The sequence below is a fragment of the Ascaphus truei genome, chromosome 1 (genome assembly GCF_040206685.1).
Source record: "Ascaphus truei isolate aAscTru1 chromosome 1, aAscTru1.hap1, whole genome shotgun sequence".
Classification (NCBI taxonomy): Eukaryota; Metazoa; Chordata; class Amphibia; order Anura; family Ascaphidae; genus Ascaphus; species Ascaphus truei.
The window spans coordinates 511,386,998-511,409,281 of NC_134483.1; the positions used below are offsets into that span (position 1 = coordinate 511,386,998).

Below are 22,284 nucleotides of genomic sequence, written 5' to 3' on the forward strand. Positions count from 1 at the left end.
ATTCCCGTTCAACCACACAATGTCTATCATATAATTGCCCTATAATTTATAGACCTCTTACATGTGTCTATACTAGGATATCTAGGTAAAATGTCACCTTATCCTAGACCAAAGTGGTAGACATACGCTTCTGTGACAATCTCTTGGGTCACATCATCTGACCTTTATACGTTTTGTTTTATAGTACAATACAGGCATAACACCGCTTTAACGTACGCAATGGGACCGGAGCATGTATGTAAAGTGAAAATGTACTTAAAGTGAAGCACTACCTTTTCCCCACTTATCGATGCATATACTGTACTGCAAACATCATATACGTGCATAACTGATGTAAATAGCGCATTTGAAACAAATTATATATTCTCCCCGCTTGCGCACAGCTTCGGTACAGGTAGGGAGCCGGTATTGCTGTTCAGGACGTGCTGACAGGTGCAGGCGTGAGCTGCCGTTTGCCTATTGGGCGATTATGTCCTTACTCGCGAGTGTACTTAAAGCGAGTGTCCTTAAACCGGGGTATGCCTGTATATCATATTGATTCAAGATATTTGCTTACTGTGATTTGAGTGCTCAGACCCCACACATTTTTACTCATTTTATACAGTACGCTTGTTCCCTTTGGTCAAGTAGTAAATAATTACACAAATTAAATATTTGCACATTAATAGGAATGCACAAATAAGGCACCCAAGAAATATATTGCAATATATATATCTACGTATGAAACTTACCCAACCCTGCTACAACAGGAGAAATGTTATTCTATTTTATGGTTTCCATTATAAAGTTACAATGAAGAAGTTTGAATACTACCATTTATAATAAAGTTCTACATACCCCAGCATGCTGCAAAGGCTTGCATACATTGCAATCATAATATTCAGACTGAGTACTAAAACTAGTGTTACAGCCGCATGCTTTCATAAGGCTGCGTCCCCGCTGGCGCTGAGCGCGAGGTACTTGCCGCTTTTACTTACATAAATCTCTTTTGCACATTTGTATGGCCATTTCCTTCACTAGCTGCATGCTCTTTACATGGAGAAGCGCAGTGATTATATTTGTTTTACATAAATCTATATGTGCAAGTCCCTGCTCACGCGGTGCGCGGGCACGCACGCTCACTCAAGCTTGGCACTTGAGCAAACCAAAAAAATTTAACTTTCAAGTGCGTTCGACTTGCCCACAACTCGCCCCGCCACCCGCCACTCTCCCCCCACCCCCCGCAAACATGTCAGTGCCAGCGGGGCCGCAGTTTAAGTTGTTACTGAAATTCAAGCGCTTCTTTTTTCATTTAAAGTCAACCCAAATGCGTACGTGTCACCTTGAATTGCAAATTATTTTTCTGGTTGTCCCACGCCTTAATACAACAAGTTTTAAATGTTATCTTTAAAAGCACATTACTTTCAAGTGCGCCATGCAAATCTTGGAGAAAATCTTGAATCCCTCACTTCACAGTATGTGCTGCTGTTTATAAGACATATCTTCCTTTACTCCAAGTGGTTGCAGAATTATAGACAATACACTACATTTCCCTTTCCTCTCACCACCCAAAGGGAAAAATAAATCTTTAAGACAGTATGAAATTACACTGCAAAACCAGGTAAATTGCAACAATCCTGGAGTAGTTAATAGGCTCCATTGCAGGACTATCATTACTCAGGGTATGAGATCTTTACTTGGAAACCAGCCTAAGCCAACATCTCAAACCGACCTGTATGCAAGGGAACCGGGGTGACGTGTTTAAGAGGTTCAAGAAGAGGCCGCACAAACGGAATAAATCAGACTGATAAAGAAAGACTGAAGAGAACAATATAGCCGAGAGGCACTGGGAGCACAATTACCGAAAGGAAAAAGTTGGTTACTTAGACTGAAAAATAACTGTGGAGACTGAACAGCTTAAAGTCTTTGCTCTGGATATAGTTAAACTTCTAAGTAGTGTGTATTAGATCATATTCCTCCCTTCAGTAAGCTGGTTGAAGTAGCCACTTTTCCACTTTGCTGCTAGATTAATTTGCTCAATAAATGGCTTTGCTTGCCATTTCAGTTCCTGATAAACATACCTATTATACTCCCATCCTATTTAGCAACATGTATTGTAGATGCAATAAAGTGAAAACACAATGCCTGGGTCAACCATAGTGCTCATCCTGTACCAACGCTTTCATCAGTATTTGAACGGCTTAAAACTAAATCTCATCTTTATAATAAATTATTTCTTGGAAAATCAGCAAGGGTTTTAGGTAAAGACCACGAGAAGCAGAAAGAACAACAATCAACCGTTTCAAACCTCTTATCTCTCTTTCCCCTGCCACCCCCCTCCCCCCCAGGGTACAAAGAGCTAGGGTGGTACAAAAAGGGAAGGGACACAGATATTAAGGGCATTATTTACCAAGCCTTGCTGCGCCATAAGACACTTTCCAATGGCATAGAAAATATGCCCCGTGGTGACCCATGTAGGGGAATGGGCTGGAAGGTGTCAAGAGTAGCAATATGACCCTTCAAGCTATTAATGCAACATGGTTACAAACAAACGTCTAAAGCATATTTCAGAAACTTAAAAATACTCATATGCTTAGGAAATAAACAGTTTTGATGCCCCCACCAGCTGTTCGAAAACCATTAAAACGGGCCAGGCATCACAAAACAAGCCTTGCCAGCCTCCCTTACTACAGGGCTGTTAAAGATAGGCTTTGCTTCTTCTAAAAGTTACACCAATTGATACATATTCACCATAGCAATGCATTCTTTTTATTCAGTTTGCTTCAAATTTGTCTTTTTCCTTTTTGTTCTCAACTTGGAATGGCTCAGCTATAAAATGAGCGATACAGAATTAGCATGAATTATTTACATCAGGTTACCTTAAAATAGCTCTATTTGACTTGTTCCACAGTACAACATGAATAGTTGATTAAGATGCACACAACATTATATGCTCAATGGAAAAAGTTCCCACAGCAAAGCACAAATGAGTAACTCAGCATTCCTCAGTATACACAATGCATTCTACTTGTATTTTACTGTGCGCTATCCCCCATGCACAAACCGTAGAAGTATATTAGTTCTTTCAGTTGGCAACTACATGGCCAAAATAAAATAGAAAAACTACATATACAGGCATACCCCGCATTAACGTACGCAATGGGACCGGAGCATGTATGTAAAGTGAAAATGTATTTAAAGTGAAGCACTACCTTTTTCCCAATTATCGATGCATGTACTGTACTGCAATCGTCATATACGTGCATAACTGATGTAAATAACACATGTTTAACAGTCTCTATAGTCTCCCCGCTTGCGCACAGCTTTGGTACAGGTAGGGAGCCAGTATTGCTGTTCAGGACGTGCTGACAGGCGCATGCGTGAGCTGCCGTTTTCCTATTGAGCGATATGTACTTACTCGCGAGTGTACTTAAGTGAGTGTCCTTAAACCAGGGTATGCCTGTAGTGCAGAGATGTCACTTTCAATATTACAACTAGAGGTTTCTTGTTTTACAGTGAGCCAGCTCATTGGTGATTTATGTTAAAGGGCTTATTCAATAAGCCACAAATCAATTGAACCATGATCGGATACAAAAAATAAATAAATAAAATAAAACACACAGCCACCTCGTGGCCAAGTTTAATTTTTGGCCAATAGTACATTATGGTGCTTACGAAATAAGCCCCTAAGGCTAAGGCCCCGCTCCCTCAGTCAGCGCGCCAGCACTGCAGACAGGCGGGGCGCTGACAGACACAGACCGTGATATGCGGTCTGTAGGGAGCCGGGAGCGGGGCGGCGACCTCTGATCGTGGTGCCGTCCACCCCCCCACACACATACATACACACACACACACACACACACACACACTTTAACCTGCAGCTCCTTCCCTGCTCCCCACCCAAGGCGCCTCCCATCTAGCTCCTTCCCTCCCCTCCTCCCCATTGGCTGACTCGCGTACCATGTGACGCGTCACCGAACGGGAACACAATTCTCTGATATCCCCTGCTGGCTGACGCGTCACATTACGTAGTCAGTTGGCAGTGAGGAGGGACTGGGACTGGATCGTGAGGCTACAAGGCAATGGCGAGTAGCGCTCACGCGGCCGCCCGCACCACCGGGCGCAGCGGGTCCCAGCCCCTACTTTAGTGTTCAGTGCTTTAAAAAAAACACACATACAGGAACCAGTGGCGCATAGCAATTAAGGTTGTTAAGACAGCAGACAGGTAAATAAAATCTTCTTGCTGTATCTTCCTGGGAGTGAACAAAGGTGGGAAATCAACTGACATACAAAACCAGTAACCCCTTGAGAAGCAGAGCTCAGATGCCCACCTGTCACTGAAGGGGTCAAGATGAAATTTTGATATCAGATATTTCTTGAATGTATCTTAAAACAAATATGATATCGTGTGTACCCTTACAAGATATTTGCTTGATAACGCTGTAAGAGAATAAATAAAGCGAAAATACCCAAGTATAAATATCTTAAGGTCTGAAATTGCAAGGATGAATACAGAAAGATAAGTATCTCCATCTCAAGGATCCACATTATTTCAAGACGATATACACATCGATATAGATTGTATAGATCTCTATCTCAGACACACACACACGCGCACACGCGCACACACGCGCACACGCGCACACACGCACGCACACACGCACACACGCACGCACGCGCACACGCACACACGCTGGGTTCCATTCCTATGATAGACTTTTTCTCTTCATGTATTTATTTATATGTGAGGAGGGCAGGAGGTTATTGAGTGTGAGTGTGTGTGTGTGGGGGGGTGAATTGAGTGTGTTCGGGGGATTGAGTAAGAGGAGGTAGGGGGAGTAAATAAATACACAGGACAAAGCATGTTTTGATTTTGCGGTGGAGATAACGAACGCCAAACTTTTGCGCAGAAAAATATTGAACAACAAAATAAAGGGACTTATTGTGCAATGCATTTTATCCCCCACGTATTTTTTCCCTTTCCCGAATTCTGATTGAAGTTTGTCGTATGTTAATGCTTATACAGTATATACCTATTAGTGTGTGTGTACAGTACATGTATGTGTTTGTGGTGTGTAATATTCATGTATGTGTTGTGGCTCTGAATATTTTGGACAGAGACATTTTTTTATAAAATGGCTCTTCCTTGAAAGGTTGCACACCCCTGGACTAGGACAATTAGGGGATACACGATCTCTACTTTACTGGACAGTCAAAATACTAAATAAAGAAACTTAAAACCGCTGTGTTTCATACAAAGATCTCCCTGGTTAACAGAAAAAACGGATGGTGCTTAGACGCGAGATGTTGTGAGTCTTATGCAATTGATGGAATCAAAATCCTGCCAGCACAAAAACTTATTCCAGTTTCACCATGACTACTGCCAAAACAACAGTAGTGCAGATGGCAGCCTAAAATATAACGCAATGGAACAGATGTCCCAGTTTTAACTAGTGTAGCTCAGTAGCAAAACAAAGTATGTGCATAATGGGTAAAAGTGTAAACCCCTCCAAGGATTAAAAAACTCTCAGTTGTCCACACATCCTTGGTCTATAAAGGTCTGTATTCAAATGAGAGGGGCTAAAAAAAAAATTATAATTAAAAAGTCCCTCACAGGGGAAGCAACGTCACCGCATATTGAATAGGAGCCTACGGACGTTTTCAGCCAAAATTCTCCATTGACTTAAAAAAGGAATTTCAACTGAAAAGGGCACGATGAGCCAATTCATCCCCTAAGTTTAAACAATGCCGCCAAGACTTGGTAATTAATGACCTTGAGGTTGGCATAGAGAGCAAAGTCTCCATCTTTGCTGATGACACTAAATTGTGTAAGGTAGAAGAATCATAGTAGGATGTAATTACTGGAAACTTGGGCAGGTAAATGGCAAATGCGGTTTAATACAGATAAATGTACGGTTATGCATTTGGGAAACAAGAACAAACAGGCGACTTACAAATGAAGTGGGGATAAATTAGGGGAATCCTTGGAGAAGGATTTAGGAGTGCTTGTAGACAGCAGGTTTAGCAATAGTGCCAAAAGTCATGCAGTGGCTGCAAAAGCAAACAAGATCTTATCTTGCATTAAACGGGCAATGGCTGGAAGGGAAGTCAATATAATTATACCCCTTTATAAAGCATTAGTAAGACCACACCTTGCATATGAAGTACAATTTGGGCACCACTCCTTAGAAAAGACATTATGGAACTAGAGAGTGCAGAGAAGAGCCACCAAATTAATAAAGGAGATGGATAATCTGATTTGTGAGGAGAGGCTAGCTAAATTAGATTTGTTTACATTAGACGAGAGGCATCTAAGAGGGGTTATGATAACTTTATACAAATATATTTGGGGACAATACAAGAAGCTTCCAAAAGAACTATTCATCCCGAAGCCGACTGAGTCATGGGAAGTGAAGTTGCAAAGACCTCGCGCTGGCCTACAGCATTTAATTTAAATGCCTTGGGGAAGAGCGCGGGGCCTCTGCAACCGCCGAGCCATGCCACTCCCCCCCCAAAAAAAAACTCACGCCCCTTAGTTTGCGCACCCCTGGGTTAAGGGCCGCTGACATGTAATCGCGTTTTTTTGGTGCCAGGGCCCTTCCGGTGCCCAATGGATTAAATGCACCCCATCATGGTATATTACACAGCAAAGCAATTAAGAGTACAAAGCCAAGACATCCAATCTGGGAGTGGACATTTAATACCCACCAGATTTGTATGGTAAAAAAAAAACTTTACATTTATACCTCAAGCAAACTAATGTAATTAAATTAAAATATTTTAATAAAATACATTTATTCGCCAAATGTCACGTTCTAACTGAATAACCAGAGTTGTGTCCTCTGATTTCGTGTGAAAACTGTCTTGCGTATCTGTACACAGACACACAACCATGAAGTCCGCAGCACACTCAATAGAAAAAGGATTATTAAATCCCAATCAATCAGGCAATCACCAAAACTCCAGAGCGACGTACGTTTCAGACCACAAGGTCTTTTTTTCAAGCTCTTTTTCTATTGAGTGTGCTACGAACTTCATGTTTTTGTGTATCCATTAGACTGGCTGGTGTTCCCTGTGTCTGCAAGCACCTGGATTTCTGATAAGTATATTTTACTTATTCTTTTTGGTCTGTGGCTCTTTGTGTGCACCCAGCATTATTATTTTTTGTGTGTATATATATATATATATATATATATATATATATATATATATATATATATATATATATATATATATATATATATATATATATATATATATATAATGAGACCGCGTTATAACCAGGATCGCGTTACAACCGGGATCGTGAAATGGCTGCCACGCTCAGCGAGGACTTACCCGACATATGCAGCTCTCTCCTCTCCCTGCTTCATCAGGCTGCGTCCATGTGTGCGGCTTTCAATTTGACTTTCGAGCAGAGGGAAGTCACGTGACCCTTCTCCGAACAACAACAGCCCAACAGTGAATACATTTTATATAATACACATGCAGGAATCAAACCCATGTGCAAACCCAACTACATATGCTAGCAGCAATTCTCTAGCTGCTATACCATATGAAGGGTCATGGGTTTGATTCCTGCAGGGTATGGTATTATTTTATATAATTTATAAATTCTAAAATAAATAAAATAATTAAAATGTATAAATTATACCATAAGCAATTCTCTAGCTGCTACACCACAGGGTTGGTGTGATGAATCTGATTATTAACACACTTAATATCTACTGCACAATGCAAACCAATAGATGTTAAGTTTGTTTAGACTCAGATTCATCACACCAACCCTATGGTGTAGCAGCTAGAGAATTGCTACTAGCATATGAAGGGTCATGGGTTCGATACTTGCATGTGTGTATTATATAAAATGTATTCACTGTTGGGCTATTATTGGTCAGAGAAGGGTCACATGACACTCCTCTGCGCTCGTAAGTCAGATTGAAAGCCGCGCATGTGGACGCAGTCAGATGAAGCAGGGAGAGGAGAGAGCTTCAGGTGCCAAGTAGGTCAATATAGCATTAAATGTAATTAAAAAAAAGTTACCCTTGGAGATGTTTATAAAATTGGGAGCCACACTCAGACCGTGTTATAAGCAGATCCGCGTTGTAGCGGATCGCGCTAGAACGGGGTTGAGGTTGAGGTGTAGGCGTGTAGGTGTGTTTAGATATAGAAATAAAGTATTAAAACTGCCAGTTTTAACATATTAAACTTAAAGACAGAGTTCAGTCCACACTGGTTTTAAGTGGAACCGCACCTTTCAAATGTCCCATTTGGACAGCTGTAAAAACAAGCAATCATAGCATGATCAAACGGAAAGTATGCTTCATGTGTCACTGAGGTGAAGAGGTTAATAGTTTTTTGGAAGTGTGTCGTAGTCAACATAAACAATGTTTATACAGACTTGTCCTCAGTCATAGGGTCACTGTAGATTTGGGAAAATAGAACAAAAATGTTAAACTCCCCAAAAAAGGGCAAGCAGTAATAGAGTAAACATTTAAACTCAAATTCAAAGGTTCTTGCATGTTCCTTCATAAAGTTAATGACTGTTCCTATTCATATGAGTTTTATTCCACAATTTTAAGAATGTCAAGTCGGATCTTCTTGACCGGTGATTAATGAACCTCTTGTGTTTTTAGCTCCACGGGGCACCATCATTACAGCAAAAGGAAGAAAACATTAGAAGTGCCATGCGCTGCAAGGGATCCATGGAATACGTGTGTGTCCCCCTCCCCCTCTTTACTATACTTTATACTGTGGACACTCCCTTTTTACACCATCCAAATTAGCTAGCAGTCTACTTACAAACGGTCTTACAAGAGAGATTGGAGTGGTTTGGGGCACTGTGTAAATTAAAATCACACCTAGAACAATTGGTTTTAAAGGAGTAGCCCCGGTTCTAATAGACAGTTTCTTGTTTAATGTTGCTTGGCAGAGATTTAAATAAAAAAAAATAAAAAAACGTATGTTAAATTATTTAACTTGTCAAATTTCCATAGTACGTTGAAGAGTCTTTACAATATTTAGTCTAGCGGTGATAAAACGGGTCTAAGTTCTATTCTTAGTTTGCGACCATTAAACAGATAAACATAAGTAGCGGACATACTTTTGAATTCAGTATTGCTGGATATATGCAAAGTATAACCATTTTTCCACAATCTACAAGGGCCGAGATCAACCAGGCACGAATACAGGGTATTAGCCCCTGATCAGGGGTAACTGGCATTCAAGTAAATGGTTAATGCTGGATCAGGGTGCGATGCCCCGCAAACGCACTTTGGGAATCATAGTGCAAGTAGGAAACAGTTTATAAAGCCAGCTATATTGATCAGTTGTTTCAAAGAAGATAAGATATAGAAATGGCACACTACATTAGATTGCCGTTGGATCATTTAGTCAATAAGAATAGGACTTGCTATAAGAAAGCTTCATGTGGTCACTCAGGTGAAATTTAAACAAAGATACAGAAATAATGTGCACTTAATTTCCCCCCTATCCCCCCCCCCCCCCCAATTGCTTATTGCATAAAAAGGGATGGAGTTTTACATGTAAGCGCTGATGTATTACGCTGTTCTCCTGTCATTGTTGAGCCCTCAATGAGGAGCCTTATTTGCAGCTTCTTTTTTGACAGGACCAACAGAAATAGTTATGATTGCAGGAGAGGTTGTAGAGTTTTTGTGGAGGAGAGGAAAGCTGCACATCCAACGTAACTAAACAGATTCACTGTAAATCAGACCAGAAACATTCTAAATGCAGTTAAGACAAATCTATTCATAATTGTGGGACAGGTGGAACATAAATCTTGCTTTATCTTTGAAGTAGAGCGAGTACAACATTACAGTACCATGAATGCTTCCAACCAACTGTAGCCTTTGTTGTGATGCAACTAGCTAGCACAAAAGCTTGGAAAAAGTTAAAGCGCTAAGTGATGTAACATTATCATTCTTAACCTCTTCGATACCTCAGATCCTGCAGAATTACACAAGCCATCATGTAGACAAGGTACGTACACCAGTGACGTGTAGAGAAAAGAAGGGTCCTCTTCCGTTCAGATTTAACACCAAGTTCACCAATAGAGAGAAAACCCACCTAGAAACCGATCAAAAGTGATCTAATCATAAGAGCACTAAAGGGCTCGAGTAATATTTATCTATAAAAATGAAAATATTGTTTGCTGAAAACGTATGTTTGCTGTGCTTATGGGCAATCTGATTGGTCCGTGGTCTGTCACTCACCCTCTGGCCAATCTGATTGGTCCGTGGCCCGGCCCCTCATTGGCCTGCTTGGTTCTATGACCTCACATACCGAACTACCACTCTCAGAAAATAACCTGTGCAGATTCATCCCCTGCAGATTACTCACCACCTGAGATAACGTGCACTGGCAAGACCCACCCCGCCCCTTCAACACCACCCCACCGCCGGCTCCCCCCCCCCAATCACCCGCAGCTCTCACCACCTGCGGGCCCCGTTCTCTCTCCCCTCAACGGGGACACCGGGAGTGCCGGGATGGAAGGAGCTCACGCCGCTTCTCACCACCCGCAGGCCCTGTTCTCTCTCCCCTCAGTGGGGGACCGCCGGGGAGGGGTGGAGAGAGGGGGGGGGGAAGAGGGGGGGAGGGAGAGAAACACACGCAGGGGATCACGTCGTCTGGCGTTGTTTATATGCCGCCTCTATGGTGCCCGTGGTGACGTCATGAGGACAGCGCAGGCGTGTTCAGGCCGCAACGGAACCGAATCAATCAACAAGACGGGTGGAGAACCGGGGACAGAGGCCACGGCATAGGCTAGCTTAGTTAAGGGCCACAATAAAGGATGCCTCACAGAAAGCCAGGGTGATCAGGTATCCAGGGGCCACAGAGCAGGGCCCATAGGCATCCAGGGGGTATCAGAGATCCAGGGGCCACAGGCTAGCAGGTATCCAGGGGCCACAGGCCAAGATGCATCAGGTATCCAGGGGGTATCAGATCCAGGGGCCACAGGCCAGGGTACATCAGGGATACAGGGGCCACAGGGTGCATCATGTATCCAGGGGCCACAGGGTGCATCAGGTATCATGGGGCCACAGGGTGCATCAGGTATCCAGGGGCCACAGGGTGCATCAGGTATCCAGGGGCCACAGGGTGCATCAGGTATCCAGGGGGTTTCAGATCCAAGGGCCACAGGGTGCATCAGGTATCCAGGGGACACAGGGTGCATCAGGTATCCAGGGGGTATCAGATCCAGGGGCCACAGGGTGCATCAGGTATCCAGGGGCCACAGGGTGCATCAGGTATCCAGGGGGTATCATATCCAGGGGCCACAGGGTGCATCAGGTATCCAGTCCGCAGGGGGGTGGGGGGGGGAGGGAGTCAGGAGAGGGGGGGGGGCAAACACACACACACACACTTCCCCCCTCAGTCAGCTCAGCTGCCAAACACACGGGGGAACGGAGCTGTGAACAGGAGGGGGGGGGAGGGAAAGGAAAGAAGCGTTGGGGGGGGAGGGGGGGAATCGGAGATGTGAACTGGGGGGGCGCAGCTCTAAACGGGGGGCAGAGCTGTGAAGAGGGGGGGGGGGAAGAGTGGAAGGGAGTGGAGAGAGAGTGGGAGCGAGAACATTACATCCCGGGCAATGCCGGGTCCATCAGCTAGTTTTCTTATAAAGTACTGACAGACGCAATGTACTTAAAATTGTACAGATGTAATAAGTCACTATCCCAATATACGCTGCTAGGCCTCAAAGGTCTTCTGAGAAATGCGCCTACTTAAATAAATTGTTTGTGTACTGTAGAACTGGACAGCTAAATAAAATGGGCACAAGCCATGGCTTAAACAATACTCACACCAACTTCGTAAGACTCAGATAAAAATTGCCTCACCCAAGGCCACATGCAAACTCTTTCTGAAATGAGGTCACACTTCACAGAGCCGTACACAAACCACAAAGCCACTCCTTTGTGACAGATAAGTCCACTCCACCCTTTTCAAACGCACATCCTGAAATTGAGCCAACAAGTAAGAAAATGCAAATAAAATAATCTCACATCACTTATTTGGTTTACATTCAAAGCTCCAGTAGTTATATTGATCCTAGGTAGAACACAACAATTTCATTAAAAGGTAAATAAAAGATTTATGGATATCGCAGTTAAAATTGGCAGATTTACTGTAGGTTTCGATACCTTTCAGTGGACCAACATTAGAGTTCTGCGTATATTACATTTGAGTATACAGGACTATCTAAAGTTCCTTCAAATAAAGAAACTGTACCACATGACCCGATACAGATATATATATATATATATATATATATAGAGCTAGGAAAACCAATGGCCAATCACACCAAAAAAGGTGTACAATTGCCAAAAATTGGAAACAACCTGCCCCCCCATCCCTAAACAAAATAAATAACAAAAGTTGGCATATAGTTTATATGGAAAAACTCTCAGCCTATCTTAACGGTTCTATCTCAGAATTCTCGGAGATTTGGGCTCCTTGGTTCCGTCATGCAGGTATAGCCCCATATATAGACTAGAATACTTGAAACAGAGTGATACATGTGGTATTCAAAATGATGTTTACTGTGTTATATTGTTACAAATGCTGACTCTTCCCCCCCATCCCTTTATTGTTCCACAACCAGTTTATTTGTATTATTGTATTCCCCCCCCCCCCTTTTAGTTTTCTTTTTTGTATACACTATTTCGTTATGTATATACAAGGATCAATAAAAAAAATTAAGTAACAAATAAACAAACCTATGAGGTTAAAAGCTCTGTACGCTGATACTCATCAAGAACAAACACAAACACAACTGCTTTTCACAGATCCATTATATATTTTTGTTAAAACTAATAATCAGCATCTTCCCCTAATACCAGACAGTAGAAGCCCTTATACCAGTGGTGCAGGGAAAATTTACTGGGTAGGTGTGCAGCGCTTACAGAGGCCCCGTGCTCTTCTCCCAACATTTCAATTAAATGCAGAGGGAGCGAGCAAGGCCTCTCGGTCCCGCTGCGCTCGGTGGCGTGGGCGGCCACACGCGAGTTCCCCACCAGCAGGGGAATCCTGCGGAGCCGGTCCCGGTCCCCCCTGGCTGCATAGCTTACTACACGCTGTGGCGCGTCAGCCGCTATGGGATACAAGAGAATGGTGATCCCTAGCGTTGACGCGTCACGTGGTGTGGATGTGAGCCAATGGGGAGGGGAGGCTTCGGGAGGAGGAGAGGCTTGGGGGAGCGGGGAGGAGTGTGGAGTGAAAGCAGCGTGCGTGCCTGTCTGTGTGTGTGTGTATGTGTGTGCCTGAGTGCGTGAGTGCCTGCCTCTGTCTGTGTGTGTGTGTTGCTTTACTTACCTTCAATCAGCAGCCCGAGCCGTGGAGGGAGGGGGGGGGGGGAAGAGTAGCGGGTCCCTCCGCTCAAGCCACGCCCCCCCTCCCGCTCAAGCCTCCCCCTCCCGCCCACCTCCCGCTCCTTACAGACCGCATATCGCGGTCTGTGTATGTCAGCGCCCCGCCTGTCTGTAGTGCGGGCGCGCTGACTCTGGGAGCGGGCCTTAGCCTAAATCTATATCTCTTGCCTCCGGCGGCTTCTGGCGATCTGTCACCATGGCAATGTGACGTCAAATGATACTGCCAATGCCGGAGAAAAGGTAAGAGGGAGATATGGAGGGGTGGGGGAAGAAGAGAGGCGGCACGAGCAGGGGGCCACAAAGAAAAAATAGTTTGTTCACCCCTGCCTTTTACAAATGTTTATTCTCTCTACAGTTGCATGTAGGGCACTTTAGGGAACTTTGTTTAGGCAGGGAGGGTCAGCAGCTTAAATAATTGTTGCAGGCCTAAATCTTAAGCCACACGTAGTTACAGTTACACCTTAACGGCATGTTCGTTACCTTTACAGTAAAATGGTACAAGCCCTGATAAAATCTATATTAAAAATAAATAAAACTTCTGAAGATTAGGAAAATGCCAGTGTAAAAAGCATTTTAATAAAAAAAGGACGTGGCTTGATTATTTTGCATTAGGCACATTCTCAAAATGTAATCAGACCTTCACTGTGGGAAGCTCCTGATAACTGTCACAATGTGACAATTAAGTCTTATTGCAAAAGGAGGATTACTACTGCACACCATATATTGCAAAATCTTTTCATATTTACCGGTGCACTCACCACATGAAAAAGACCGCTTTGGTCGAAACATCGCTAAGTTTTTGGCTCATTAAATAGCATTTAGAAACATCTGCAGTGCCTTGTGTTATTCTTATATCAGTACACAATTAAGTCTGACAGGATTTTCCCCAGATAAATGATCTACATTTGGGGAGATTTTTTTTATTTTTTTTACCCCTCCTCAACAGCTGGAGGGGATTGAAAAAATAAACAATGACAGATGTGCATGCCTGTATGGATGCCGAGCATAAAGTTATCAAAAGGTGTTGAATAGTGGTTACAAATGCAGTCTATTGCTAAAATGTTGGTTAGCGATAATAAATGAATATATATTTTCCTTATATAGTGCAGGCAGTTTATTCAGCAATTCACAACATTTGACATAGCAAAACCATCAACCAAGAGAGCTCTTTTGTGATGAAGAGCAGTTGTAATATCTTTATTTCCTCGGATTCAGAGGCTCCATTACCGAGCAAACCTTAAAGAGGACCACAGACACGACACTGGTCACATTCCATTAGTTATTTCTCTTTTATCGGAGAGGTATACTCCAACTTTATACTCCCTTTCTAAAAGGTTCAACAGAAGATTATTCTCCAAGACAAAACTATGCACCAGGACAAGTGACAATAAAATGTGATGGCTTACACTTTATGCCACAAATAGATAACTTTTTGAACAATATCTTAATATGGTTATCATATGGTCCAATTATTAACCAGCCATTGACAGGGGATCACATTTTAAGGTTTGAGACACAAAAGGCATGTTTGCTCATGTTCTTTAGAAATAACGGTGTTACTCTAGAACAGGTTTTACTAATTCATTGTTTGTACCAAAGGTTAGTGTCTATATAGATGTAATACACAAGTATTACTTGAATAAGTTGAACATTAGCAGCATATCCTACTGCATAAATAATGCAACTTTATAAAACAGTGGATTGCACATTTTAATTATGAAAAATATAAGCAGAGTATTATGAAATTCCCTTTAAAACTGCATTAAATACACAACGCAGTGGCATATGCAGGCACCCAACTCGTGTCAGCAATTCTGAGATGTAACAATATGAAGGGTTTGCGTGTCTTTCTAGTGACCTGTGTGTATACACATACACTATTTTTCAGGAGTTCCTGTTCTTATCCACAGGATATGATAGCCCCATCTGGCACAAAACCAAGTACAGGTATATGTATTTAAGCTGAATTTCCTTCTCTGAACATTTCTAAAACATGATTAAACCAAGCGGTCCTTTAATAAAAAGGTATTCTTATAACAAGTAAAGATACCATAAAAGCTTTTTTCCCCCCTTTGTATAAAACTTACTAACAGCCCCACCGCCGGTTCGTGAGATATTTGTAGTTGTGTCTGCGCCACGTTTGACAACCCCCACGCCCCAAATATAGCTGCAAGGTCACACATAGAAAGTAACTTCTCCAGTTGACATTGTAACTTTCTATTGGCTGTCAAAACTAACCTAATCTCTTGGCCGCACCAACTTGCTCAATGCTCAGGAACCAGCGGTAATCCATATCAGCGCCATGTGAGCCTTGCTGAAGCAAGTAAAATAAAATGTAAACACACAAATATTAGAGTAGCCGGAACGGCAATTTTAAATGACTTATTGGGTGTTACAACATATCTTCAGTTCCCTTTGCAATGTTCTCTTGTTTGAGCTGTAAATGAAATTATTCAGCAACGTAACTCCTTGCTCATTTTATTATTACATACTCTTTCAACACATTTCAGAACTTCAGGTCTATTACAAAGCTTGAATACAAAGCATACCACCAATTGGTATGGAGGATTTGGAATGGGAAAGTATCAATGGAGACATGCAGGTTTTTCCTACCAACAGGAAACATTCTTTACGTGGCAATAGCAACAAGGAAGGAAGCTCCATGAATGCTGTCATTCACATCCGCTCTTCAAATAATCAAAATTGTTTTCCAAGATAACACTTCCTTTCCAGTTAACTTTTTGGACTGAGAATTCTGAAAGCAGATGAACATAGTTCAAATGACAGTGATACTACAATGAAAGAAATATTGGACACTTCATTTCATTGCGCCAATTGTATCCACTACTGCGATTTAAAAAAAAAAATATATATATATATATATATATATATATATATATATATATATATATATATATATATATATATATATATATATATCTCTACTTTGTGCAAGGCGCTTTATTCCCATTACATCAAAATCACAGGGGAGGAGGGGGGTCTAGAGCAGCAAAACACATGAAATCTTATTTTTTTTTTTATAAAATCAGGTCTGTAGAATTAGATAATGATGATAATAGAAATAAATTAGTATTAGTTAATGCCATTTTTAATGAGTCTTAGGCACACAATCAGTATTTTGACAGATTTATAACAGACGCACCAAACGATTGCCAGCTTAGGTTAGAATGTACACATGCTTTACATATAGAAATAAGAAAAAGAAAAAAAATGGGGAATGTATTTCTGCTTTAAATCCAAACACCAACAGAATACATTGTTGGTTACCGCCAATGTAAGCAGAACAATTTGGAAACTAATTTTTTTAATGTTTGCAATTAAAACTACCCCAAAAGCAATGCACCATGACTTTATAGGCAAGTACTTTATGCAATGCTAATTGAATAATCTATACTAAACATTAAAATTAATGGAAGTGTGGAATGGCAACATGACCATTCCAAAATGTATAAAAAGGAAGCATGAAAACAGAGCTTAAAGAGTTCTATACTGTATGCATCAGCAATAAATATTCTGCAATGCCTCAATGTTCAGTTGGTAATAAAAGGGATTATTCGTTAAGTACTTTCCATTAAGTCAATTTTATTTTCAATTATGGAACAGCATATTTAAATGTCTTGGAGTGAAGTGAAAATTACCCTCATGGCCAAATATACAGATGTGTTCAGACTTACTTTACTGTTCTCGGTTCTGCTTTCATGTACGGCCGCCGAACCACACTGAGCTGCCTGCGATAACGTCCCCCAGAACCAGTAAGCAGCCTGAGAGGATTAACTCTGCGGGGTCCAAGCGTTAATCCTCACAGGCCATCAGATGGAAGAGGTAGCATCTCTAAGAGCTGCGCAGAGCAGAGAATCAGACACTGTCACCCCGAGTCAGTCAGACCGATGTGTCCTACCCCATGACGTAGAGGCCCAAATATGGGTTTGTACGTCACGAGGGGGAATACTAGAGGACCATATTCGGCCATCTACATTAAGGGTAAGACAGATACCAAAAAAAAAAAAAACATCATTTAAATGTCCAACCCAGTGATGACGTATATGACAGAATATGGTCCTCTAGTATTCCCCCTCATGACGTACAAACCCATGTTCAGGCATCTACATCATTAAGGGGCAGGACAGACCGAACTAACTAATGACTGCCGTGAGGAGTTGCTCGAGGAGACAAAGACGGCTTCTCTGCGCAGCTCTTCCAGGCTGTCTGGCCAGGAGAATGAACACTGCGGCTGCCCAGCTATAATCCTCCCCAGCCGCGGTTTTAAGCATGTTCATCTGCAGCACGTCTAGACACATGTAAACCACAATAGCACTTATTCCAGTTATCAAAATATATCTGAATGTTTACTCAGCATGCTTATTATATTCAATCAAAGCAACAAAACAGAAATAAATCAAAACTAATAAACTAAAACAAACAAGCATGGACAGATTGTCTCAGGCCTGTGCGGTAAGAATGAACACACCCTCAACAGAACACATGCATTGATCTCCCGGTATTGACTCAAAATATTAATGCACCTAAAGTTAGGTTTAGGTGCTAATGAGGAATTCGCAAAGACGGTCCAAAAGGGGGGAAAAAAAATAAAAAATCTGCCTAATCTGATGTTTTTCCAATTTATTCAAAGAGAAAACTATTTTTAAGAATCCTACTTTTATCTTCATTATTAAACATTGGGTTGCTTATGTTCAAATACCCCACCTCCCAAAATATCCAAAGTCTGAATATTGCAAAATAGCTAGAATAACCCTAAGAATGTGGTTAATATGTATGTTTTAACCCCCAAAAAATAATGAATTAAAAACATGGGAGGAATCCAAATGTACATTTTGGCTCACAAGAATGTCTAGCATGTAAGCAAGATCAGCTCTGACACTACTAGATCTACATTCCAATATGCAGTTGTCAATTTAAGGACTTGCAAAGCTATGTCCGTTTTTTTATTCCTGGTAGTGTTACTGTATTTCGACAGTTCAACAATTTCCAACACTACAAAATTAACAAGTATTTCTTGATTTAAATAGCTTACAATATTGTTTGGCATTTTGCATGTACAGCTCAACTCCGTTATAACGCGATCCGTTACAATGCAAATCCGCTTATAACGCGATGCAAGCATGGCTCCCAATTTTTTTATTTATGACTACTTTACAACACGATTATTGGTATCTTAGAAATAATGTACAATTGTATGCATTGTAAAATAAAGTATTTAACGCAATCCGATTATAACGCAATGTGATTCTTTGGACCCCAAGCACAGCATTATAAGGGAGTTGACCTGTATATCCTAATCGCCCAATACTTGTGGAGTTCTTTGAACAGGTATAAGAATCAAAACACTGGCAAGGGCAAATCCATTAGAGCTGTACATGCAGAAAACCAAATTAGCAACGTTTTACTTCCCTACAGCTAATGTTAATGGACCATTTAAAAATGCATCATGCTAAAATGTAGAACAAATGCATTAAAAGTGTATTCGCTCTTGGGTAACAACAACTCTTTAGAATCCACTTCCGTCATCTCCCAAAATAACACAATTATGCATTATGTTAGAAAAAGTAGAAGAATTACGATTTGAGTTATTAGAACAATTTTGAAAGTTAAAATGCAAAATTACTTTTACATTGCTGGTTCTGTCAGCAAAGCATAAGAAATTAAGGTGAAAGTTGCAGGAAGGAGTCTCAATCACGTCACAAATAATGAAGGGTATTTTTGAAAGGTTAATTTTGTCCTTGAATTCACCTTTAAGTACTTAATGTATTCACAATTAGTTTGTAAGTGCTACCAATAAGCATGTGTTCTTTGCCGACCTTCACTGTATTGAACGTTGAGCTAAACTTAGCTGGAATACGACAAATCTATGAATTAACCACATAAGTTATAACATTTTGTAATAAAAATGGCAGGGAATATTAAGTATTTTAATCAATCTGGTGGTTTAGGGGTTAATGTGGTTACAGTTTGTCTTAAAAATTACAAGATATTGTGTATGTCAGGTCAAGACCCTTCCTGTGTCTGTGCTTGAGTGGGGGGGGGGGGGGGGCGTGTATCACGTATGGCCCACTAAAAGTGAAATGTGTAGTTTATAAGGCTAGCGATGATAGCCAGATCCTTGGCAGTCAGCCTCAAAGAAAATGAACACAGTTTTGAATTAACACTTGTGCATCCCAGAGGGAGGGGACAAAATCGGTCATCAGTTAGTTGGAGGACATTATTAAATATAGGAAATGGGCCTAACAGCAATTCATAATCTTAACAAAGGAATATCTTTCACTGTTGCTATTAGACAAATCAAACCATACCACGCACTACTACAGAACATGGGTAAGAGGCGCAAAAGGCAACTGTTTCTCCTGCGAAAATAGAAGTTAGGCTGTCAAATTTTAGGTGCAGGCGTGCTTTCTGGGTTTGTGATAAAAGAAACAGCCTTCTTTTCTGTAATTGTTGTTTGATAATGCAATGAATAAAGTGTTTTTTGTCTTTGCAAGTATACACAGATGTTCATGTCAGGGGGGTCAGTACATTAAGCTTTTTTTTATATGCATGTCTTTTTCAGGTTTCATTTTATGTGGCATAAAAAAAATACTAATTAAAAAAGGTCCTACAAGACATTCAATGATAAATAACAAGACATTGGTGGGCAATACCCTCCCACAGGGAGACCGATATTCACACAGATGTGGCAACTCTGAACTAAGGAGATGCTGTCCATAGTCCAGTGTGTAATGGAGTAAAATATGACCAACATGAAATACAACAAAGTTTTATCCACGAGAGTAACAATTAACTTTTTATGACAATGTGTATCTCACTTTAAATCAAAGATCGCATTTTGGAGCGTATGGGGCGGTTTTGTTGCAGCCAGATGTCCACCTAGACCGTTATAGGTTGCCCTTCACTGGTATAGGGGCGATCGTTGCCATTTGTTCCTAGATGTATTGGAGTAAAAGGCTTTCTGGGTGAATTTTTAATATTTAGATGCAGATGAAACTTTCAACAGGATATAATCTAATCAATTTGTGAAATCTGGAAATGGTCAAATTGACTGTTTATTACCTTATACTAACTGTAATTATTTCAATTTCTAAATGTAAATATAGAATGTGAGCAGAGCATTAAACAGACACTCCTTTGTGAAGTAAAATGTGTTAAATAAGAAATGTGTAATTGTTCTGAAAAAGAAATACAAATAGTGAAATACATTCGTAGGATAAATAAGTGAAACGTGAACAAGTGCCATAAGCATTGTATAGATACCTTTAGATTTCTTATATAGACCAAAACTTTTCTGCATCATTACTCAAGAATGTCAGTTAAGGTTCATTTTTATTACATGTAATTTTTTGATCGTCTGGAAGATTTTCATGCTCAAATTTATATGTCTGTTTATCTACTTGTATATAAGGAGTTTTTCTTGATCTGTGGTTAGATGGATCTCTTAAGATTAGAGATAATAATTAATAATATTAATCAATTATCTTCAATATATAATTTTCATAAATATCTGCTGCACAGTTTCTTTAGGAGACTATGGTATATTTGTATGTTTGTTATGTTTTTAATTTTATCTTGCCCATTAACAAGAGTAGAAACAATGTCCTTTAGCCATACTTGGGCTTTGAATGTAGTTATAATGTTTTTTCTCTACTCTGCTGTTACTGTTTAGCAACAAGTGACGAAGTGTGGGCTTGCCCATTCCTGGGGACATGCACCCATTGGCTCCTTGGCTTCAACGGGCGTATTTTCCACTTTCTGTGCTTGGGCTTGAGTGCAGTAGGGGTGGAGCTATAGATCCGACACTGGTCATGAGGGGCCACCCCCGTTGATGACGCGGTTGACAGGGAATACCACCTTGTCTCCGCACTCACCGGAATAGCGGCTTATTGTGGGTAAGTGCCGGGTTGGTGGGAGATACCTCCGCAGTGCTCTCGGGCCTGAATTGGTGCAGGAGTGGGTTGTAGTGCTCCGTTTTGTCTCAGAGCGGCTGGGGGGCGTGTCCGACGGGTGCGTGATGTCATCACGCTTTGTGGGCGGTCCTACGTCGCCATTTTTGGCGCAAAAACGGGGCATTGGAATGTGTATATAAGGAAGCATTACCAATATAGTGTATACTCATTGATTAAGTGGGTTTTTTTGGAACACGAAACGCGTAGGAGGGTTAGTGCCTCCACTTTTTAAGATGTATTAATAAAGAATTCTTTTTAATATCTATTGTTTGGGACCCACTTTTTGGCTGCTGCGCCAGAACCACTTTGTTCTTCATGTTTACCTCTCCACTCCAGGCTGCACGCCTACCAGGACCTCAGGATTAAGAGATTTCTGTATGTACTTTTTCTTATTCATGATTGCTCAATGTGAGTCCAGGGACCATCCCACGAGGGTTTGATGTTTTTTTTTTTTAGCCTTACACCTTACCCTTCAGGGTACATTGGCCCACCTGGGGACTTTACTATCTTCAAGCAGTTATCCATATCTTTATCCAGTCCTGTGTCATAAATATATACATCTAATGGATTCAGTGCTGAAGCGCCCTTGTCACTTGGAAATGGAAGTGACACCAAAGAAGTCAATCAGTATAATGTCCTGTATGACAAAACTAAAATCCCAAAGGAACGGTCCTAAAAAGTGCCTAACCACGTGGCAAAACAAGGCCAGTACATGTCCGAATATAAGAACATATAGGTTACATGAGGAAATGCATACTAACAAACAACGTTAAGAAACATTTTTATCAATTTCATACAGCCAACCCTGAGGGACTTTTTTTTTTATAAAGCCATTGAACATGTACAGATGGATGGGACAGGGTGTGGAAATTGGCACAAAGGGAGACACTGGATTTTTTTACTTAAAACTCTGATCCCTGATGGATTACATGTTGAAATTGAATCTT

The 22,284-nt window shown here is 41.1% G+C and overlaps 1 protein-coding gene across 19 annotated transcripts in view; it reads right to left on the reverse strand.

Annotated features, from left to right (window-relative positions):
- The window catches only part of ADD1 (adducin 1), a 96,873-nt gene that overhangs the window by 62,681 nt on the left and 11,908 nt on the right, over positions 1-22,284 (reverse strand). For 7 of the 19 annotated variants that reach the window (XM_075570592.1, XM_075570582.1, XM_075570555.1 and 4 more), the window contains exon 1: positions 17,060-17,081. The exons of 2 other annotated variants lie outside the window; for them this stretch is intronic. Coding sequence is in view for 4 of the 17 variants with exons in the window: in XM_075570510.1 (XP_075426625.1) it covers positions 17,060-17,085 (26 nt within the window). In the remaining 13 variants the exon portion in view is untranslated. Of the gene's footprint in view, positions 1-15,602; positions 15,625-17,059; positions 17,118-22,284 lie in introns of those variants that run through there. 10 more of the 19 variants (XM_075570647.1, XM_075570620.1, XM_075570681.1 and 7 more) reach the window with 6 other exon arrangements.